The 15,647-nt window shown below is 53.7% G+C and overlaps 7 protein-coding genes across 7 annotated transcripts; 5 read left to right on the top strand and 2 right to left on the bottom strand.

The window, feature by feature from the left end:
- Positions 1 to 982: 982 nt before the first annotated feature.
- Positions 983 to 1,822, top strand: VC83_02118 (uncharacterized protein). Its single transcript, XM_024465787.1, has one exon. It carries the CDS (start codon positions 1,144 to 1,146, stop codon positions 1,450 to 1,452), a length of 309 nt encoding a protein of 102 aa, XP_024326765.1. The 5' UTR covers positions 983 to 1,143; the 3' UTR covers positions 1,453 to 1,822.
- Positions 1,823 to 4,170: 2,348 nt separating this feature from the next.
- Positions 4,171 to 5,460, top strand: VC83_02117 (uncharacterized protein; the record flags this gene model as incomplete). The annotated part of the gene is made up of 1 exon (XM_024465786.1): positions 4,171 to 5,460. One exon carries the CDS (start codon positions 4,171 to 4,173, stop codon positions 5,458 to 5,460), a length of 1,290 nt encoding a protein of 429 aa, XP_024326762.1.
- A 154-nt stretch (positions 5,461 to 5,614) lies between these two features.
- VC83_02116 (uncharacterized protein) lies at positions 5,615 to 6,010 on the top strand (the record flags this gene model as incomplete). The annotated part of the gene is made up of 1 exon (XM_024465785.1): positions 5,615 to 6,010. The coding sequence occupies one exon, from the start codon at positions 5,615 to 5,617 to the stop codon at positions 6,008 to 6,010; it is 396 nt and encodes a 131-aa protein (XP_024326763.1).
- Positions 6,011 to 8,567: 2,557 nt separating this feature from the next.
- Positions 8,568 to 10,176, bottom strand: DCW1_2 (hydrolase 76 protein; the record flags this gene model as incomplete). The annotated part of the gene is made up of 2 exons (XM_024465784.1): positions 9,845 to 10,176; positions 8,568 to 9,793 (listed from the first exon to the last, which is right to left on the bottom strand). The coding sequence occupies exons 1-2, from the start codon at positions 9,933 to 9,935 to the stop codon at positions 8,568 to 8,570; spliced, it is 1,317 nt and encodes a 438-aa protein (XP_024326760.1). The 5' UTR covers positions 9,936 to 10,176.
- Positions 10,177 to 10,227: 51 nt separating this feature from the next.
- Positions 10,228 to 14,583, bottom strand: VC83_02114 (uncharacterized protein). The gene is made up of 3 exons (XM_024465783.1): positions 11,940 to 14,583; positions 11,298 to 11,891; positions 10,228 to 11,245 (listed from the first exon to the last, which is right to left on the bottom strand). The coding sequence occupies exons 1-3, from the start codon at positions 13,263 to 13,265 to the stop codon at positions 10,655 to 10,657; spliced, it is 2,511 nt and encodes an 836-aa protein (XP_024326761.1). The 5' UTR covers positions 13,266 to 14,583; the 3' UTR covers positions 10,228 to 10,654.
- Positions 13,772 to 14,074, top strand: VC83_02113 (uncharacterized protein; the record flags this gene model as incomplete). The annotated part of the gene is made up of 1 exon (XM_024465782.1): positions 13,772 to 14,074. The coding sequence occupies one exon, from the start codon at positions 13,772 to 13,774 to the stop codon at positions 14,072 to 14,074; it is 303 nt and encodes a 100-aa protein (XP_024326758.1).
- VC83_02112 (uncharacterized protein) lies at positions 14,584 to 15,635 on the top strand. The gene is made up of 2 exons (XM_024465781.1): positions 14,584 to 15,148; positions 15,214 to 15,635. The coding sequence occupies exons 1-2, from the start codon at positions 14,870 to 14,872 to the stop codon at positions 15,532 to 15,534; spliced, it is 600 nt and encodes a 199-aa protein (XP_024326759.1). The 5' UTR covers positions 14,584 to 14,869; the 3' UTR covers positions 15,535 to 15,635.
- Positions 15,636 to 15,647: the final 12 nt, after the last annotated feature.

The following is a 15,647-nucleotide window of genomic DNA, read 5'->3' as shown; positions in this document are numbered from 1 at the left end:
TGCGGGGAGTGTTTGCGGGGTTATTGTCTCACAGGACTGATTTGTCCAAGTGTGGTGATTGAGATGCGGGGGTTGGTCCGCCTCACGAATTTTAACTTTATTTTATGACAAGTCTGGTTTTTTACTTGGTTTTCGCTAAAATAAAGTATACAGGGGAAAAAACAAAGGACAGGGAAAAAAGAAAGGAAAAATTGAGATATGATGGTTCTTTTTTAAGATTTGCTTTCCTATTTTACCTATTTAGGCAGGATGACGCTTCACGGGAGGCTGATGTAATATGTGTCATCTCTGTTTCAAGGTATACAAGAATTTACTCTGTGTAAGGTCTAGAAGCCAGCCAACGAAGGGTTAAGCACATACGTACGTACCAAGTATCGTGATTGCGCAATGTCCATCCCCATCGTATCCTATCCCAGCGCTGTCGTCCATCTGGATGCATTCCCCAGCCTGCCCGATAGGGAGTCCATACAGGACACACTTCGCACGCCACCCAGCGAAACCTACAAACGGGATCCCGCGTACGCACGGTGGCGCCGCGAAGGGGGTTACGCGAGGTGAGACAGTGGAGGCGCCAAATCTGAGATCTGTGTTTTGGAGTGAATATACGGTGGGTTGAGGATGATATGGGGGGATAGTGTATTTCCCCACAAATCGATGGTGCTGTAGATTTCGAGGCGATTTCAGCTCCCCCTGCACCATAGATCGGCGGCTCTGTATGTAGCGTCCTGTCCCCCATACAGTACTACCAACTCTACGCAGGTAATATTATTCCCAGCCAATTTACCCAAACGGCGCCATCTCAAAGGCTAATAGTCCCGTCCCTACGACCTTGCGGCTCGCAGGGACGGGACTATGGGGAGGGGGGGGGGGGGGGGGGGAAGGTGCGGCGATGTAACGTGTTCGCAGCAAGAGCGTCGATGGTGTGTGTGTGGTTTCTGGAAGGTGGGTGGGTGGGAGGACGCCAGGAGGCAGGGAGTGTGGTGAAATGGTGGCAAGCATGCGGGTAAACTGGCCAAAAGCCGCCGGACCGTGGCCGGGAAGGTGAGAGTCGTATACGTATACGAGCATACCAAGAGAGACGTCTATACGGAGTGATCCTGCACCGACAGCGCATGAGACAACTCCCCAACGTCCGCGCCAGAGATGCACAAACCTGAGTTATCAGATCCGCTCAGCCTGCCGGGTACAGCGGCTGGGGGTCCCCTCAACATGACGGAGTGGACAGGCAGGGGCCTTGTGCTGGTGGGGCCAGGCCCCGCCAGCACGGGACTTCAGGGGACAATCGGCCATCCCCCCGGCGCTGTCGCGGCCGTGGCGCCGTGTCAGACAATGCGTACGGTTCGGTGTAATAAGAAGACGACGGGTGCAGATTATGCCGTGGTGGTTGGAAAGTTGGAAAGTTCACATGCGGATGCGGGGGGAGGTGTCAATGGGGACGGCGGTGAAGCATGAGCGTTTGGTCGGTGGGGGTCGTTCATCCTCGGCGACCTCGGGGGATTGAGGACCGCGGTCGTTCGGTGAGGAGGGAGAAAGTACAGCAAGCATTTCTTGAGCGTGCGTTGCAAGTGGCGAGTGACGTGAGGTGGTGTATCTTGTATCTTTGGTTATAGGACGTACTACGGGTACGGGGATAGAGATGAGCCTCGGCTCTGGGGAAGCTGGGGGCAGGGGACATACAGGAACGGGGGTGGAGTGGCTCGCTTTGATGAGGTTCAGGTACCGAGTCTACGGAGGCCTGTGCCGAGATGGAAGTTGTCTGGAGGTCTGGATGGCAGCCCTGTATCCCATTCCTACTCTTTCTTATCGGGCACGTGTAGTGGAGGACGTGTTTGTTTTGTCTGGGAGGGATGGGCGGTGGTGGTGGTGTGGTGGTGTGGTGGAGGGGGTGGTGGAGGGGGTGGGATGGGGTGGGATGGGGTGGTGGGATGGGGTGGGATGGGGTGGGATGGGGTGGGATGGGGTGGGATGGGGTGGGATGGGGTGGGATGGGGTGGGATGGGGTGGGATGGGGTGGGATGGGGTGCGATGGGGTGCGATGGGGTGCGATGGGGTGGGGATTTCTAGTACTGTATGTAGCTGGTAGCTGGGGTGTGGAGGGGTGTGGAGGGGTGTGGAGGTGTGTGGAGGGGTGTGGAGGTGTGTGGAGGTGTGTGGAGGTGTGTGGGGGTGTATGGGAATTGGTGGTGGGATTTATTGTTAGCTGGTACTGTAACCCTAGTAGAGTTGAGCAAAGCGACTGTCCATCTCCCTTTCTCACGCATGGAAACGGCGGCGGCGGCGGGAAGCACGCCATCGATCCGTTGTTGTTGCCATTACAGTACGATTACGACCCCCCTTTTCGATGCTAAAAATGGGTAATCAGAGTGCGGATCTGGGAGGGGGATAGCCGTATATCTCCCATGTGTTCCGTATATCTCCCATGTTCCGTATATCTCCCATGTTCCGTATGTCTCCCATGTTCCGTATATCTCCCATGTTCCGTATATCTCCCATGTTCCGTATATCTCCCATGTTCCGTACATCTCCCAAGTTCCGTACATCTCCCATGTTCCGTACATCTCCCATGTTCCGTACATCTCCCATGTTCCGTACATCTCCCATGTTCCGTACATCTCCCATATCTAAAGTACATATCTAAAGTACGAGTACAGTACTCCGTACTGCTCCCATGTTCCGTACATCTCCCATATCTAAAGTACGAGTACAGTACTCCGTACTGCTCCAGCCCCGTCGATCTGGTGCATGGCTTGGCTTGTGAAAAATACCTTTCCAGTTGTTGTACGTACTTAGTTGGTACTCTTTGGTACTCTAACTAGACTACTGTACGGAGATGGCTCCTGCCTTGTTGCCTTGTGGATTCGTAGTGTGAATGTGAGTGAAGGGACCATCGTCGTAGATTTTACGTATCTACATAGTATGTTTCTCTACGTAATTCTGGAGAAATAACCAGAGACATAAAAGACATCAAAAACACAACACAACACAACACTACTGTACAAGACATCCGATCCCCCTTCGCCCTCGGTTACATAACTCCGTACTCCAGATTTCTAAGCTCTTGCGGACTGGCAATCACGGCACTACCTCTCTCTCAACTCCTCGCACGACTCGGCGTTGATTCTTCCCCACATTACCATTCTTGCTCCTTACAAATCTCCCTCGGCGCCCCAGCCTAAAAGCACGCCGGGCCACATCATCATAGCCACATCATCGCTGCTCCCCAACTGGATCACTGCAACTTCCGGTGGCTCTCCCAACAGGACAAGGAGGAAAAGGAGGAAAATCCCCAAGAGAACCCAAGAGAAGAAAGACAAGAAAGACAAGAAAGACAAGAAAGAGAAGAAAGAAAGAGAAAAAAGAGAAAAATAGCCCGACAAGGGAAAGCCTCATTTTCCACCAGAAACATCCCACCTACCACCATCTCACTTTTGCGGGGAAGAGAGTCTGACAACGTACGAAACGAATCTACAAGTATACCGAGTTTCGCCCTGAACCATTCCGTCACTATTAAAGGAGCCAACAAAGCAAGAACAAAGCAAGAAGAGACAAGACAAGAAATAGTAGCAGGACCAGCAGAGATACGTCTTATCCCGATACAATCAACGCCACAATTCACAATTCACAATTCGCAATTCACAAAAATCGTTACTTGCCGCGCAGAGGAACATCACACACCATACAACCAACCATACAACCACACCCACACAACCAACCCACACCCACATCCACCCAAGAACCCCCCCTCCTCCACCTCCAAATCCACTTCAACCACCACACCCCCCCTCACTCACCCCCCCCTTCACCCACCCCCCCCCACCCCGGACAATTTTTATAATATCATCCCCACGTCCGCCCACAAACGTTCTCGTTCCCCCCCGTCTATTCTACTACAATACTACGACTACTCGACCTTCTCCACGATCTTCAACCGAACACCACCCAACATACACCCAAATTTTTATCACTTCCGCCTTCTACCACCCCCCCCCCCCCCCCCTCCCCCCCCCTCCCCCCCCCAAAACACTCAACCCCCCCAGCAACAATTCGACCCAACGATCAATTATCGACAACGTTGATTCGTACTCTCGTTAACATCGTCACTGCTTGTTTCGAGATTACCTTATTGTCGCCTCAACCAAAGACTTTCGACTACGTTGCGGCGGCGATCACATGCAACGAGCCTCTTCTGCAGTAGATTTTTCAAATTTATTGAACCCGCAATCTACCCTCGATCAAGAGGCTGCGAGGCAAAAATCGGCGTTCCTGTCGGACCAACAGAAGCAGCAAGAGGCAGAAATGGCAGCTGTGAGTATGATGCCCAACATGGGATCTGGGCAGCAAGGCGGCGAGGAGAGAGCCGACCTGCCACGTCCTTACAAGTGCCCCCTGTGCGATAAGGCTTTCCACCGCCTCGAGCACCAGACCAGACACATCCGAACCCACACCGGTGAGAAGCCTCACGCTTGCCAGTTCCAGGGCTGCACCAAGCGCTTCAGCCGATCGGATGAGCTCACCCGCCACTCGAGAATCCACAACAACCCCAACTCGAGGAGAAGCAACAAGGGACAGCAGAATGTCAACCCCATGCAGAACGGACAACAGCACGGACAACAGCAAGACATGGCCAACATGATGCCACCACCAAGCCAGAGCTTCTCTCGCTCCGCACCCGCATCGGCCATTGGCTCACCCAACGTCTCACCACCTCATTCGTACGCTACATACGCCACGGCACCTCCATCGAATCTCAACCCGTATGGTCGCAGCAATGGCTCGAGCCCAAACAACGGCCAGCAGCACTCGCTAGACATCAACATGCTCGCCACCGCCGCAACCCAAGTCGAGCGTGAGAGCATGCCCGCCACGCACCTCCCCCAGCACTGCAGCTCGAGACACCACCCCTACTACAGCCACAGCAGCCGCAACCACCTGCCCTCGCTGTCCGCCTACGCCATGTCGCGCTCGCACTCGTACGAGAACGAGGAGGACCACTACGCCCACCGCCACGCCAAGCGCAGCCGTCCCAACTCCCCACAGTCCACCGCGCCCTCCTCCCCAACCTTCTCCGACTCCCTATCCCCAACGCCCGACCACACACCGCTCGCGACGCCCGCGCACTCGCCGCGTCTGCGTCCGTACATTGCGCCGTATGGGAGTGGCTACGATCTGCCGGGTATTCGTAATCTGAGTCTCCAGCACGCGCCGGCGTTGGCGCCGATGGAGCCGCAGAAGTTGGATCAGCAGTACAATAATCCGAGTACCGTGACGCCGCAGGGCCCGAGGCAGGGGATGACGATTAGCGATATCATGTCTCGTGCGGACGGGGCGCAGCGCAAGTTGCCAGTGCCGCAGGTGCCCAAGGTTGCGCTGCAGGATCTGCTGAGTGTGGAGAGTGGGTTTAATTCGAGTGGGCAGAGCTCGACGGCCGGGTCGCTGGCGGGGGATTTGGAGAGGATATGAGTTAGTGATGGGATTGATTGATGTGATGAGATGGGAATGGGATGGGGGTTATTGGGATTGGACGATTATAGACTTGTTTGCTTTTTCTGCGCGATTACCTCGAGTGGAGTTTTTTACCTTTGGTAACTTGTTTTTTTATGATGAGGAATAGGGCATGGGCGGGTTATGGGACTGGGATGAACTCTTCACTTTACTATTACAACAACTTTTACGATTCGATCCTTTAATACTCTTTTGCTGTATCTGCTTGCGATGGTGGAGATGGGAGGGGGGATGGGAGGGGGGATGGGGGAGGTTTCGAGCGGGAACTGTCGATTACTGGCACGAAACGAATGATGATACGCATGCTTCTCACTCGACACGCTTCTCATCGCACACACGCAAGCAAACACCCTCACTCTTCACTCCACGCAAGTTCTCCACAGCAAACAACTTTCTCCACAACAAACCACAAAAAATAATCAAACACCACTTCACATTTTTGGTTTCACGGCCTTTCCTCGATGACGGTGGTTTTGGGAGGGAGGGCATTTTATACTTTTCTGGATGAGATTCCCTTTGAAAAGCAAAATTGGGTTTTATTATGATTTGCTGCCTTTCTTCTGGGATGATGCGGGGTGATGGATGGGATGGGGAAGACGGGGGGATAAACTGTAGACTTAATAACGAGAATAAGAATTGTACTCGATGTTTTTTTTTTTTCATGTTTTTATCTGGGGCGGGGAGAAGGAGATGGGCACGGGATGGGTGGATGAACTTTGTAGTATTGGAAGCAGAAGCGGGAATTATAGACATTAATCACTTACCTCACCTTCCTCATCTCCGTGACCTCTTGTTCCCCCCCCCCCTCCACTCCCGCCCCAACTTCTCTTCCTCCCCCCTCTATGTGAAGAAAAGTCCCGTTCTTGTATTCCAGGCGCGTGACCTCATTCCCCCCCACCGACACTGGCCCACCGATCGCCCTGATCACTCGTGTTAGGTAGTTAAGGGGATGTGATCGTCGGATCTAACTTACAGTGTGGGGGGGTGAATGCCGTGACGCTGCTGCGTTCCTATCCCACTGCCGTTGGTACCCCGTGGTGGGAGGGGAAGGACGGGGGGGATGGGAGGGGGAAGGAGAGGGAGGATGGGGCGGGGGCGGGGAATGGCGGATGGGGGGAGCACGGCAGGTGCAGGTGCAGATGTTATCACATCTCATAACGTGGGGATGGCATCATTTACCCCGTACATACCCCCCCCGTACATGCGTAGGTAGTAGGCGCAGCCCGCTCCGTCGCGCTGCCGATAGGGGGTAGCCTTGCTGTCCATATTAGACCCAAGTATTAGTTGGAACTGTCATATTTTGCTGGGTGCTAGGCTGGCGGGGCCAACAAACGCCAACACTGACTGCACTGTGCGTGCTGTGCTGTGCAGTATGGTAACGTTAGGTAGGCAGGCTGATGGCACGGCATGGTGAGGCGCCCGCCCGCTTGCCCAGCCTTGCTCGCTTCCTCGCACCTGATTTCACATCCTCATCTCCTCGCATATACTACCTCGAAGCCGTGCGCGCCAAGTTGCAATACGGATACTACCTTCCCCCCAGCACCCAGCTTTGATAAACACAGGGCACACCGCGACCTGTGTTTGTGTTGGGGTTTCGACGTGGGGGTTGTTGTTACAGGGAGGTGGGTGGTTGTAAAGATAAACTCGTATACCAGGGATGCACTGGGGGTGGGAATTGCATAACTCCTGTCGAGCGGCGGGCGGGTTGGCGCGGCTTTACTAGGATGCTGATGGTTAAATGCCGGCAGCATGGGGAACTATACTCCGAACAAGATGTGTAGTGTACATATGATGCGCCATCCCGACGCGGAAGGATTCTCGCTCCTTCGCGGTGTCACGCTCGGGAGGAGATATACCACTACCACCGCATAATGGGGACAGTAGCTGATAAGCCCCTCTGGAAGAACTCGTCCATCTCCTCCTCTTGATAAACTTATCAAACCGCCAGTACACTCGTGCACCAATACCGCACGCACGTACCCCAGGACGCCGCCGCATGCCGCTCTGACAAGGTGCTGAGACCCTGTGTGCGCGCGGCGGGCGGGGCCACGCGCTGTGCTGGGTATGGTATGGTATGCGGTGTGATGGGATATTCAGTACCGAGATATGTGGTGTGGTACCCTACAAGCCAACAAGAGTATGCTAACACACATGTTCATAGCAGCCAAGCTAGGGGGTGGTTTTACGTACCAAACGCTAACTGTGGGATGAGAGGGCGCGCAGGAGGTAAGGGACGCGTGGTGATGCGAGGGAAGGGACGAGAGGGGAGTGGGCGAGGGGTTTTGTTGAGGAAGGGAACTGTGGTTAGGAGGAAGGGAACTGTGGTTAGGAGGAAGGGAACTATGGTTAGGAGGAAGGGAACTATGAAGGGAACTATGGTTGAAGGAAAGGGCAGCTGTCAACTATGGTTGAAGAAAAGGAACTATGGTTGAAAGAAGGGGACCTACTATGATCGACCTGTTACAGACCTCATGACAGACGTCAGGATCGACGTCAGACCCCGCACCACCGACGTCGCGGCCGGGAGCTTGGCGCTAGCGGGGCGGCGGGTGTGCTTGGATCGGCGGTCGGGGGAGGATGAGGTGAGTATGTGGGCGGTGAGCGGGCCGGTTGGGGCGGAGGGGGATGCGATGATGATGGTCTCGAGTGATAGCCGTGGAGTGATGGTTGGGGATAGAATGATTGGGGATGGATGAGGGGGGTGATTGTTTGACAATTTTGACAACTGGGCCGACGGTTGATCGTTTTGAGAACTGGGAGTGATGGCAACGTTGCTTTGATGATATGGAAGACTCGGGGTGCTGAGCAACGGCAGATCAATGATATGGAAGAATCGGGCTATGTGAGAAGTCCTGTTACAGGTATGTGAGTTTGTATATACAATTCATTTATGCTACTATATACGTCCATCTATACCAAACCAACGCCGCTATACCCGCCATCAGCCAACGCCGGTCCAAATGCCCCATACCATGCGTCTTCACGTACAAAACCCCAACAACGTCCTACAAATACAGCGCAGCCACCACCCCAGCGCCCACATCCTCCCACCCCACCCATCGCGCTCACCGCCGGAACCTCCACCGCACCGCCGGCGGCACATCCCCCACGACGGCCTCCCCCCCAGCAACCGCCTTACCCGGCGACGCACTCGTCACCAACTTCCCCCCCCTAGCCGTCAACGGCGCGTCCGCCTGCGGCGTCAACAACCCCTGCAGCACCTCCAGCGCCGCCATCTGCTGTCCCGGCCCAAAGATATCGTCGCTCGTCCCCGTATACCACTTCTGGCCACAGAGCTCCCCTGTTTCCGAGCCATCGCATGCCAATGCGGCGCCGGCGGCCGAGGCGCGCAGGACGCGCGAGATGGCGGGGGCGGTGAAGGGGGCGATTTTGGAGGTCGCCCACATGAAGCGCGAGAGGTAGGCTTTGAAGGAGAGCATGTCGTAGTTGCAGGCCTGGATGCCCTCGCAGGGGACTTCCCACATGATATCCGTCGCGTTGGGGAAGGGGGTGAAGAACCACTCGTTTGTGCGGACGAGGAGGCCCTGGGTGCGTTCGCGCCATAAGGAGCTCCCGGATGTGGCGTTGTACATGGTGGCGGCGCCGTAGAGGTAGATGCCCGGAGAGTAGGAGAATTGCATGCGGTTGATGTCGACGCAGTTGGATTCGATGCCGGCACCGTCGTAGACGTTGAAGTGGTCGTCTATGAGCCCGCTTTCGCGCGTCCAGTCCCATACCTTGCCAGCCCATTCCGCATAGGTTGCGTTACCGGTGTAGCGTGCGAGACGGGCGGAGAGCTGGAAGAAGGCTCCGTTGGAAACGGTGTTTTTGTAGGTGTACCCGTTGTTGTACTCGAAGATCTGCCAGCGCAGGCCGCCGCCGCAGTGCAGCGTGTCCCAGCGCGCGGCTTGGGTGTTCCACAGGTTGATGGTTAGTTGCAGCCAGCTGGGGATGGGGCTGGGCGGGGCGCGCCAGTCTTGCTCGGCGGCGGACATGGCGGCGAAGCCCCAGAAGGCTTGGTCGTCGTTGCCTTCTTCTTTGTAGTACATGGGGACCATGTAGTCGTGGTTGGGGCCGACTTGGCTGACGAGGGCTTGGTAGGCAATGTCGTTGTACGAGGAGTCGCCGGTCAGGCGGTAGTAGTCGAGGAAGGCTCCCCACATTGCGCCGCCTTCCCACCAGTAGTACGGACGCCCTAGAATGCCGATGGTTTCGGGGGTGTTGGTGACATTGCCTGTGTAGAACTTCGCCAGGCCGTATGCCACCTTGCTGGCTGCCGCCTTGATGGATGCTATTGCGTGAAGTTAGCGGTTGATCGCAGATGAGACGGCTGACTGCATACCAATATCGTGGACATCGACCTTGATCGCACTTGTAACATCTGCAGCGACGGTAAGCAGGACTAGCCCGCAAGCACGAAAGCTGACCCTCATCGTGAAGTTTCAAAAAGTTTCTAAGGAACCCGTCCCAGCTATCCAAAACACAATGGACGATAAAATAGAAAGAAGATAACAGACGAAACAAACAAGTCGAAAGAAAGTGGGCACCTACCTTGAAACTTACCGTCCCATCATCGCCTTTATGACAGCTGGAGACCTCGTATCTGCAGAAGTCCGAATCCATCTTTCAGTATTTTAGGTGCGAGGTAACGCCGTCCTCGAAACAAAACGCTGCCGTTGTGAGCAAATGAGCGGCTGCGGTTCGTTCCGCAGAACGAACCGCAGCCGCTCATTTGCGTGTTTGGCGCCAAGCGAAGAAGCTTCGTTTCAGGGTCCCTGTCACGCTGACGCGCTACTTGTCCACAGGCGAGAGTGAAGCTTTTGTGGGCGCTTAGGTGGTGAAGATACGGGATTGTGGATACAGAGGAGAGACATTGCGGGCGGCTATTGATATTTTTGTATTTGAGGTTTGTGAGCTGCGCGGTTACAGGACCGCTCACTTCCCAATTGTTGTTTCTTTGAGACTACCCTGTCGAAGAATTTATATTTGGCAGCTGTTAGCGTCGGCGGCACTGTGTCAAACAAATTGCCGGGCATTAAGGTTTGTATTACATTCATGCCGATGCGTACGAAGTATAGCACTCTATCTTCACCGTCTATATCTTGTCATTATATCATCATGCCGGTACAGCAATTCATGACAAAGCACATGCTCAAATCTCCTTACACCACTTCGTCATGACACTTGTAAGCCCGCCCACACTGCCAGCGATCTCCTCCAACCCAACATCCACCTTCCACATCTTGCCTTCCCTCCCAACACCCCCTCCCCCAAGGCCACCCATCGGCCCTGCTCCCATGCTAACCGGAACAAGCAGCTCGTAGTCGACCAGCGTCTCCCAGCTCCCCATAGCCACCTCGCGGCCCCACACTTTATAACTAGCGCTGAGTGCCCCAATGCCACTGCTGCTGGCCTGGATCCTTTGCCTTGCTGTTAGAGTCGAGTACTCGTCGTATGCCATTGCGAAATTGCACGTGTCGGTGTCAAGGACGACGTCGAGGCGCGCGGCACATATGAGGAGCGTGAGGTCGAGGTCAGAGAGCCCCTGGAGGATGTGGAGCTTCGAGTCGGGGGGAGAGAGGGTAGATTGGACGGGGAATGAGGCTGAGGTGAGTGGGAGGGAGCGAGGTGTGAGGCTCGCGATGGGGAGGATGCAGGTGCTGAAGAAGGCGGGGATGGATTTGCTTCTGTAGAAGATCCTTTGTAGATGAGCTTTGTAGGGTGCATCATCGTTGTATAGAGACTATATGTGACGTTAGAAGCTAAACAGAGTCACCAGTAGATAGGCAACTTACGTTAATCATTGAGTCCCAGTACTCGAGGAACTCCTCCTGTCCAGGCAACCCGGGATCAAATCCCCCATCAACGAGTTCATCCATATCCACTTGAAGTCCTTCCTTGCATATCTCCCAGAATGCTGGAAGGCTTCGCGGAAGTGGCAGATGCACGTATCTGTGGCTAAATCGACTTTTAACTCTCTTTTCGAGCATCTCCACGACGTCGATTTTTGTTGTCACACCCAAGACAGCTATGGGCGCTTTCCTCGCCTGGGCAATATCGAAAAGATTGTAGAGCAAAGTTTGGCGTGGATGCGATGCAAAAAGATCGAACTCGTCTAAAATGAAAACAACCGACTTTGCCATGTGGTTTGCGTTATCTTCCGACAGCTCAGTGGGATGTGATAATAAAGCTAACAACGAAGTCAACGTATCGGCATAATTGTTGGTCTTAGCAGTCAGGTCCTCTTCGACTTCCATTTCGCGGCCCAACTGCCTCCAGATGTCCCGCAACGCTAGCTTGTCATCTGTGTGCGTGAATCCATTAAGCCTAACGACGTGGAAGTTCTGTCGATGCTCAATTGAGAGATCTGATATAACTGTTTCAACAAGCTAGAGAGCGCATTAGTATGTTACAATCAAGGAACGAGGGATACTCACAGTTGTCTTTCCAGAACCTCTCGCCCCTATGACGAGCATAGAATTTCCCTCTCCTGACATGACCGTCTGCTCAACAACTTGATATACTTTTTGAAACTCGTCATCGAGATCATGCAACTTCAGCCTCTTACGCCCCGTTAATTTGTCTAGCAAAAGCCTTTGCATAGCCATTAGATGGTCTTCCAGCCCTGGTATAGCTGGTGGCTCCGATCCGCCAATGTCAAAAATAGACTCGGCATCCATTTCTGGAACCGTTTCTTGAACATCAGCCGTCTCTATTGCTGGATCCTCTAGTTGGCAGTCGCTGCATAACCATTCGCCTTCAGGGATCGTGATAATATTGTAGCATTCTTGATGTACAGCAAGGTCGCAACTATCGCAGAATATAATCTCATTCGGGGCTTCAGAGTCTCCATTCTCACATATAGCACAAACTTCCTCGTCTTCCTCCTCTTCGTCATCTGGCTCCACAATAATTGGTATTCTAGGTGATTTAGTGTATTTCTCAGGTTTTGAGAGCTCGTTGGGGTCGCGGATTTTTCGAGGTCTCCCTCTCCCTCTCTTTGGCAGTACAGCTTCTTCTGACACGTCTGTGGTGACATTCCCCCCCCGTGAGAGCTCTTGGGGGTCATGATTTTTTCGCAGTCTCCCTCTCCCTCTCTTTTGTGGTATAGCTTCTTGTGATGCATCTGCGGTATCGGCTTCCTCGGGTTGTAAGAGCCCTTGGGGTTGCTCTTGGGGGTCGCTATTTTTTGGAGGTGTGCCTCTCTTTCGTGGTGTCGGGGTCTCAATTGGAGGCGGCTGGTCTATGGGGATATCTTTAAATCCCAGATCCACGTCACCCTCCCCCGATGTCGTCAGTTCAAAAGCGACGCTCTTCCGTGGCCTGCCCCGTCCTCTCTTGCTGGGTGTCAAGATGCTCTTCGGCTCCAGGACCGGCCTTTCGGCGACCTCTGTCGAATAGCGCCCCGACTTTCGCGCCTGGCGTCCTGCAAAGCGGTCTGGTGGCTCAGACTCCGGTGCCGCCTCTGCTCCAGCTTCGTTTGTAGGTTTTAGGCTCATCGATTCGACAGCAGCTTCATCTTCCAGGAGCTGCTTTGTTGGGGAAGGTTCCGGGTTCGAGTCATCGTCGATAGGCTCATTCTCTTTCAGGCTCACAGCTCTGCCCAATGTCCTCTTCACGACCTCCACAGAATTTGGTGTTGAAGGTGACGATCCACTGCCGCTCACCTTCCTCCTCTTCGCAGACAGTCGGCCAGAGCTTGGCATTGGCGAGGAATCGTTGACCTGCTGCTCCAACGGGCGACTGCGCTTATTCGAACCCATTGCTAATAAACTGCCAATCCAGCATGATAGAAGCCGTAAATCAGTTTCGCGGCTGCATATCAGGTAATATTGACCTCAAGAAGTAGTAGACACGACCACTTTGGCTTGGTCCCAGGTAGGGAAATGTGGAATATAATTGTCGCGCTGAGACGCGTTACGCTAATTGGTGTGAAGGGGTACATACCTGCACGGTCCATGTTTGCCGCCATGTCAAGTATCGACAAAAAGGCAAAACATGGATTCGATAGAAACCGCAGTTACAATTTAAAAAACCACATAAACTCCCTCTGTGAAATTATAATAACCCACAAAGGGGTCGAATACGGCGACCAATGTGTCGTTTCTGATAAGGTTACATGACTAAGCACGCCTTATATGAAGATGGGGTGCAAGGTTTGTGATCCTTAACTACTGAAAGGTCTGGTTGGGCCTTTCCCTTCCCCTTGACCAGTATAATACCGGGTTCTCCGAATTTCGAGAGTGATTCTGACAAGACTGACGCGACAATGACTCTTACTGGCAAAGCTGCCGAGACGCTTTGGGGCCCCGCAACTGTTGTCCACGATGTATCCTCCATTTACAACGGCAGTAAAGCCTCCATTAGCACCAGCACTGATGGTTCGAGTCCCCCTGCCACCACCGGGCCAGCTGCCACTTCTGCGCCAACCAGCACACCTACCGGCACCACTGGGACCGATTCTAAGGCCGTCAAGACATCCGCATCCACGGGTGGGATGCCTCAGATTACCGGTTGCGCTGGGTGGGCTGTCGGTGGTGTGGCTGCTGCCGTTGCTCTCGCTGCGTTGTAGAGAACACTCGGCGATTGGGTATTTGCCCTTCAACTTGACAAGAACGCGCTCCAGCACGAACGTCGGAGACCCAAGAGCCGGCGTGAGATGAATGCGCTGCTGTGGGAAACATCATCTGTAAGAAAATATTGACAACTGCTGGGTCCTTTGATCAGATTCTTCCTTTGATTGCTCACTAGATATTGACTCCAGTCAATCTGGTATAGATTGTACAGTACGACACAGGACTTGCATAAAGTTGGGCATCATACGGCTTATTCGTAAGGGAAAGGCGGATTCAATGATGTAGTTAACAAGAGCGCAACAGAGAAATAAATGAGACAACTAATAGGACAACTGGTGAACCATGAGAGAATATGTCCTGGTGGCGCCCAAAAGTCCGAAGAGGGCCGTCCATATGTAGCTGTGAATTGATATCAGCAATTTAAACTGATACAATCCTTCTCTTTGGTTCTATTTTTGAGGAACTAGCTTAACAATAGTAGCCGTGAATGAGTGGAAGTTTGTATCTTACTTATTGCTGGTGTGATGTGCCAGGCACATGACGATATCTCCAGATCGGCACATAATAATCCGCGCCTGGTAACTTTATTGCCACTCCCGTCACCATTGAGAGCACCATCATCCACGCCTTATCCCAAATTCTGAAATCCATCATTAAACATAACATACAGCACCACGATCGCAAAACGGCACTGTAGCTCACGGGATACTTCATGCTGCACGCCCGGCTCAGAGGCTCATACAAACGTCACTACTGCTGACACTACCCACCGAGGCGCCAGCACAGCAACCATGGCGGACGACCAAACAATAAACCTACCGCAACTGGTCATAATCCTCCTCCTGGGCGGCTTCGCCGTCCGATACTTTTTCTTCTCTGCGCCTCAATCTCCGGACCAGCCATCAGCTTCGAGCAGGGGCGGCGTACGAGTGAGGGAGGCAGATGTGGACAGGGTGCAGCAGATGTTCCCGCAGGTTGCCCGGCGGACGATAATGTGGGACTTGCAGACGAATGGAGGGAATATTGCGGCGACGACGGAGAGGATACTGAGCGGTAGAGGACTTCAAGAGGTGAGTTGTCATGCTAGCCCGGACCTGCTTCAAATTGCCACTGCGCATCAGCTAACTCCGTACAGCCGCCACAGACTTTCCAACCGCCAATCCAACCAGCTGCAGCAACTTCTTCTTCGCAAACGGGCGCAGGCACGATCAAGGAGGCGCCAAAGCCATCCCAACCCGACCTCATTTCGCGATACAACCTCGGAGCAAAGCTCGCCGCATCCAGTAGCGAGGATAAGGAAACGACAGGCGGATCGCCCGGCGGGTCGCCCGGAGGGAAGGCCTGGAGTCAAAATAAGACCGAGAGGCAGTCGTTGATGCAGCAGAGGAGGGAAGAAATGATCTTGGCAGCGAGGAGAAAGATGGAGGCCAAGATAGCTGCGGAGAACAAGTCGTAGGGGTTGTATATCCCATAAATAGAACAGGGCGTTTTCCTCATCGGCTCTTAGCGGCCAGCGTGTAAATTATGTTGATGATTTTCGATACAAATACATTCACCATTTTTGGCGTT

The sequence above is a fragment of the Pseudogymnoascus destructans genome (genome assembly GCF_001641265.1).
Source record: "Pseudogymnoascus destructans isolate 20631-21 unplaced genomic scaffold scaffold_4, whole genome shotgun sequence".
Classification (NCBI taxonomy): domain Eukaryota; kingdom Fungi; phylum Ascomycota; class Leotiomycetes; order Thelebolales; family Thelebolaceae; genus Pseudogymnoascus; species Pseudogymnoascus destructans.
Note: the sequence above shows the minus strand (reverse complement) of the source record. Positions and strands in the feature narration are given on the sequence as shown.

Bases quoted from the DNA above. Each gene is read 5' to 3' on its own strand.
- VC83_02118 (XM_024465787.1), top strand. From the start codon at position 1,144: ATGCACAAACCTGAGTTATCAGATCCGCTCAGCCTGCCGGGTACAGCG.
- VC83_02112 (XM_024465781.1), top strand. From the start codon at position 14,870: ATGGCGGACGACCAAACAATAAACCTACCGCAACTGGTCATAATCCTC. The intron at 15,149-15,213 runs GTGAGTTGTCAT...AACTCCGTACAG, and splicing joins GCGGTAGAGGACTTCAAGAG to CCGCCACAGACTTTCCAACC.
- VC83_02114 (XM_024465783.1), bottom strand. From the start codon at position 13,265: ATGGGTTCGAATAAGCGCAGTCGCCCGTTGGAGCAGCAGGTCAACGAT. The intron at 11,892-11,939 runs GTGAGTATCCCT...TGCGCTCTCTAG, and splicing joins GAGGTTCTGGAAAGACAACT to CTTGTTGAAACAGTTATATC. The intron at 11,246-11,297 runs GTAAGTTGCCTA...CGTCACATATAG, and splicing joins ACTGGGACTCAATGATTAAC to TCTCTATACAACGATGATGC.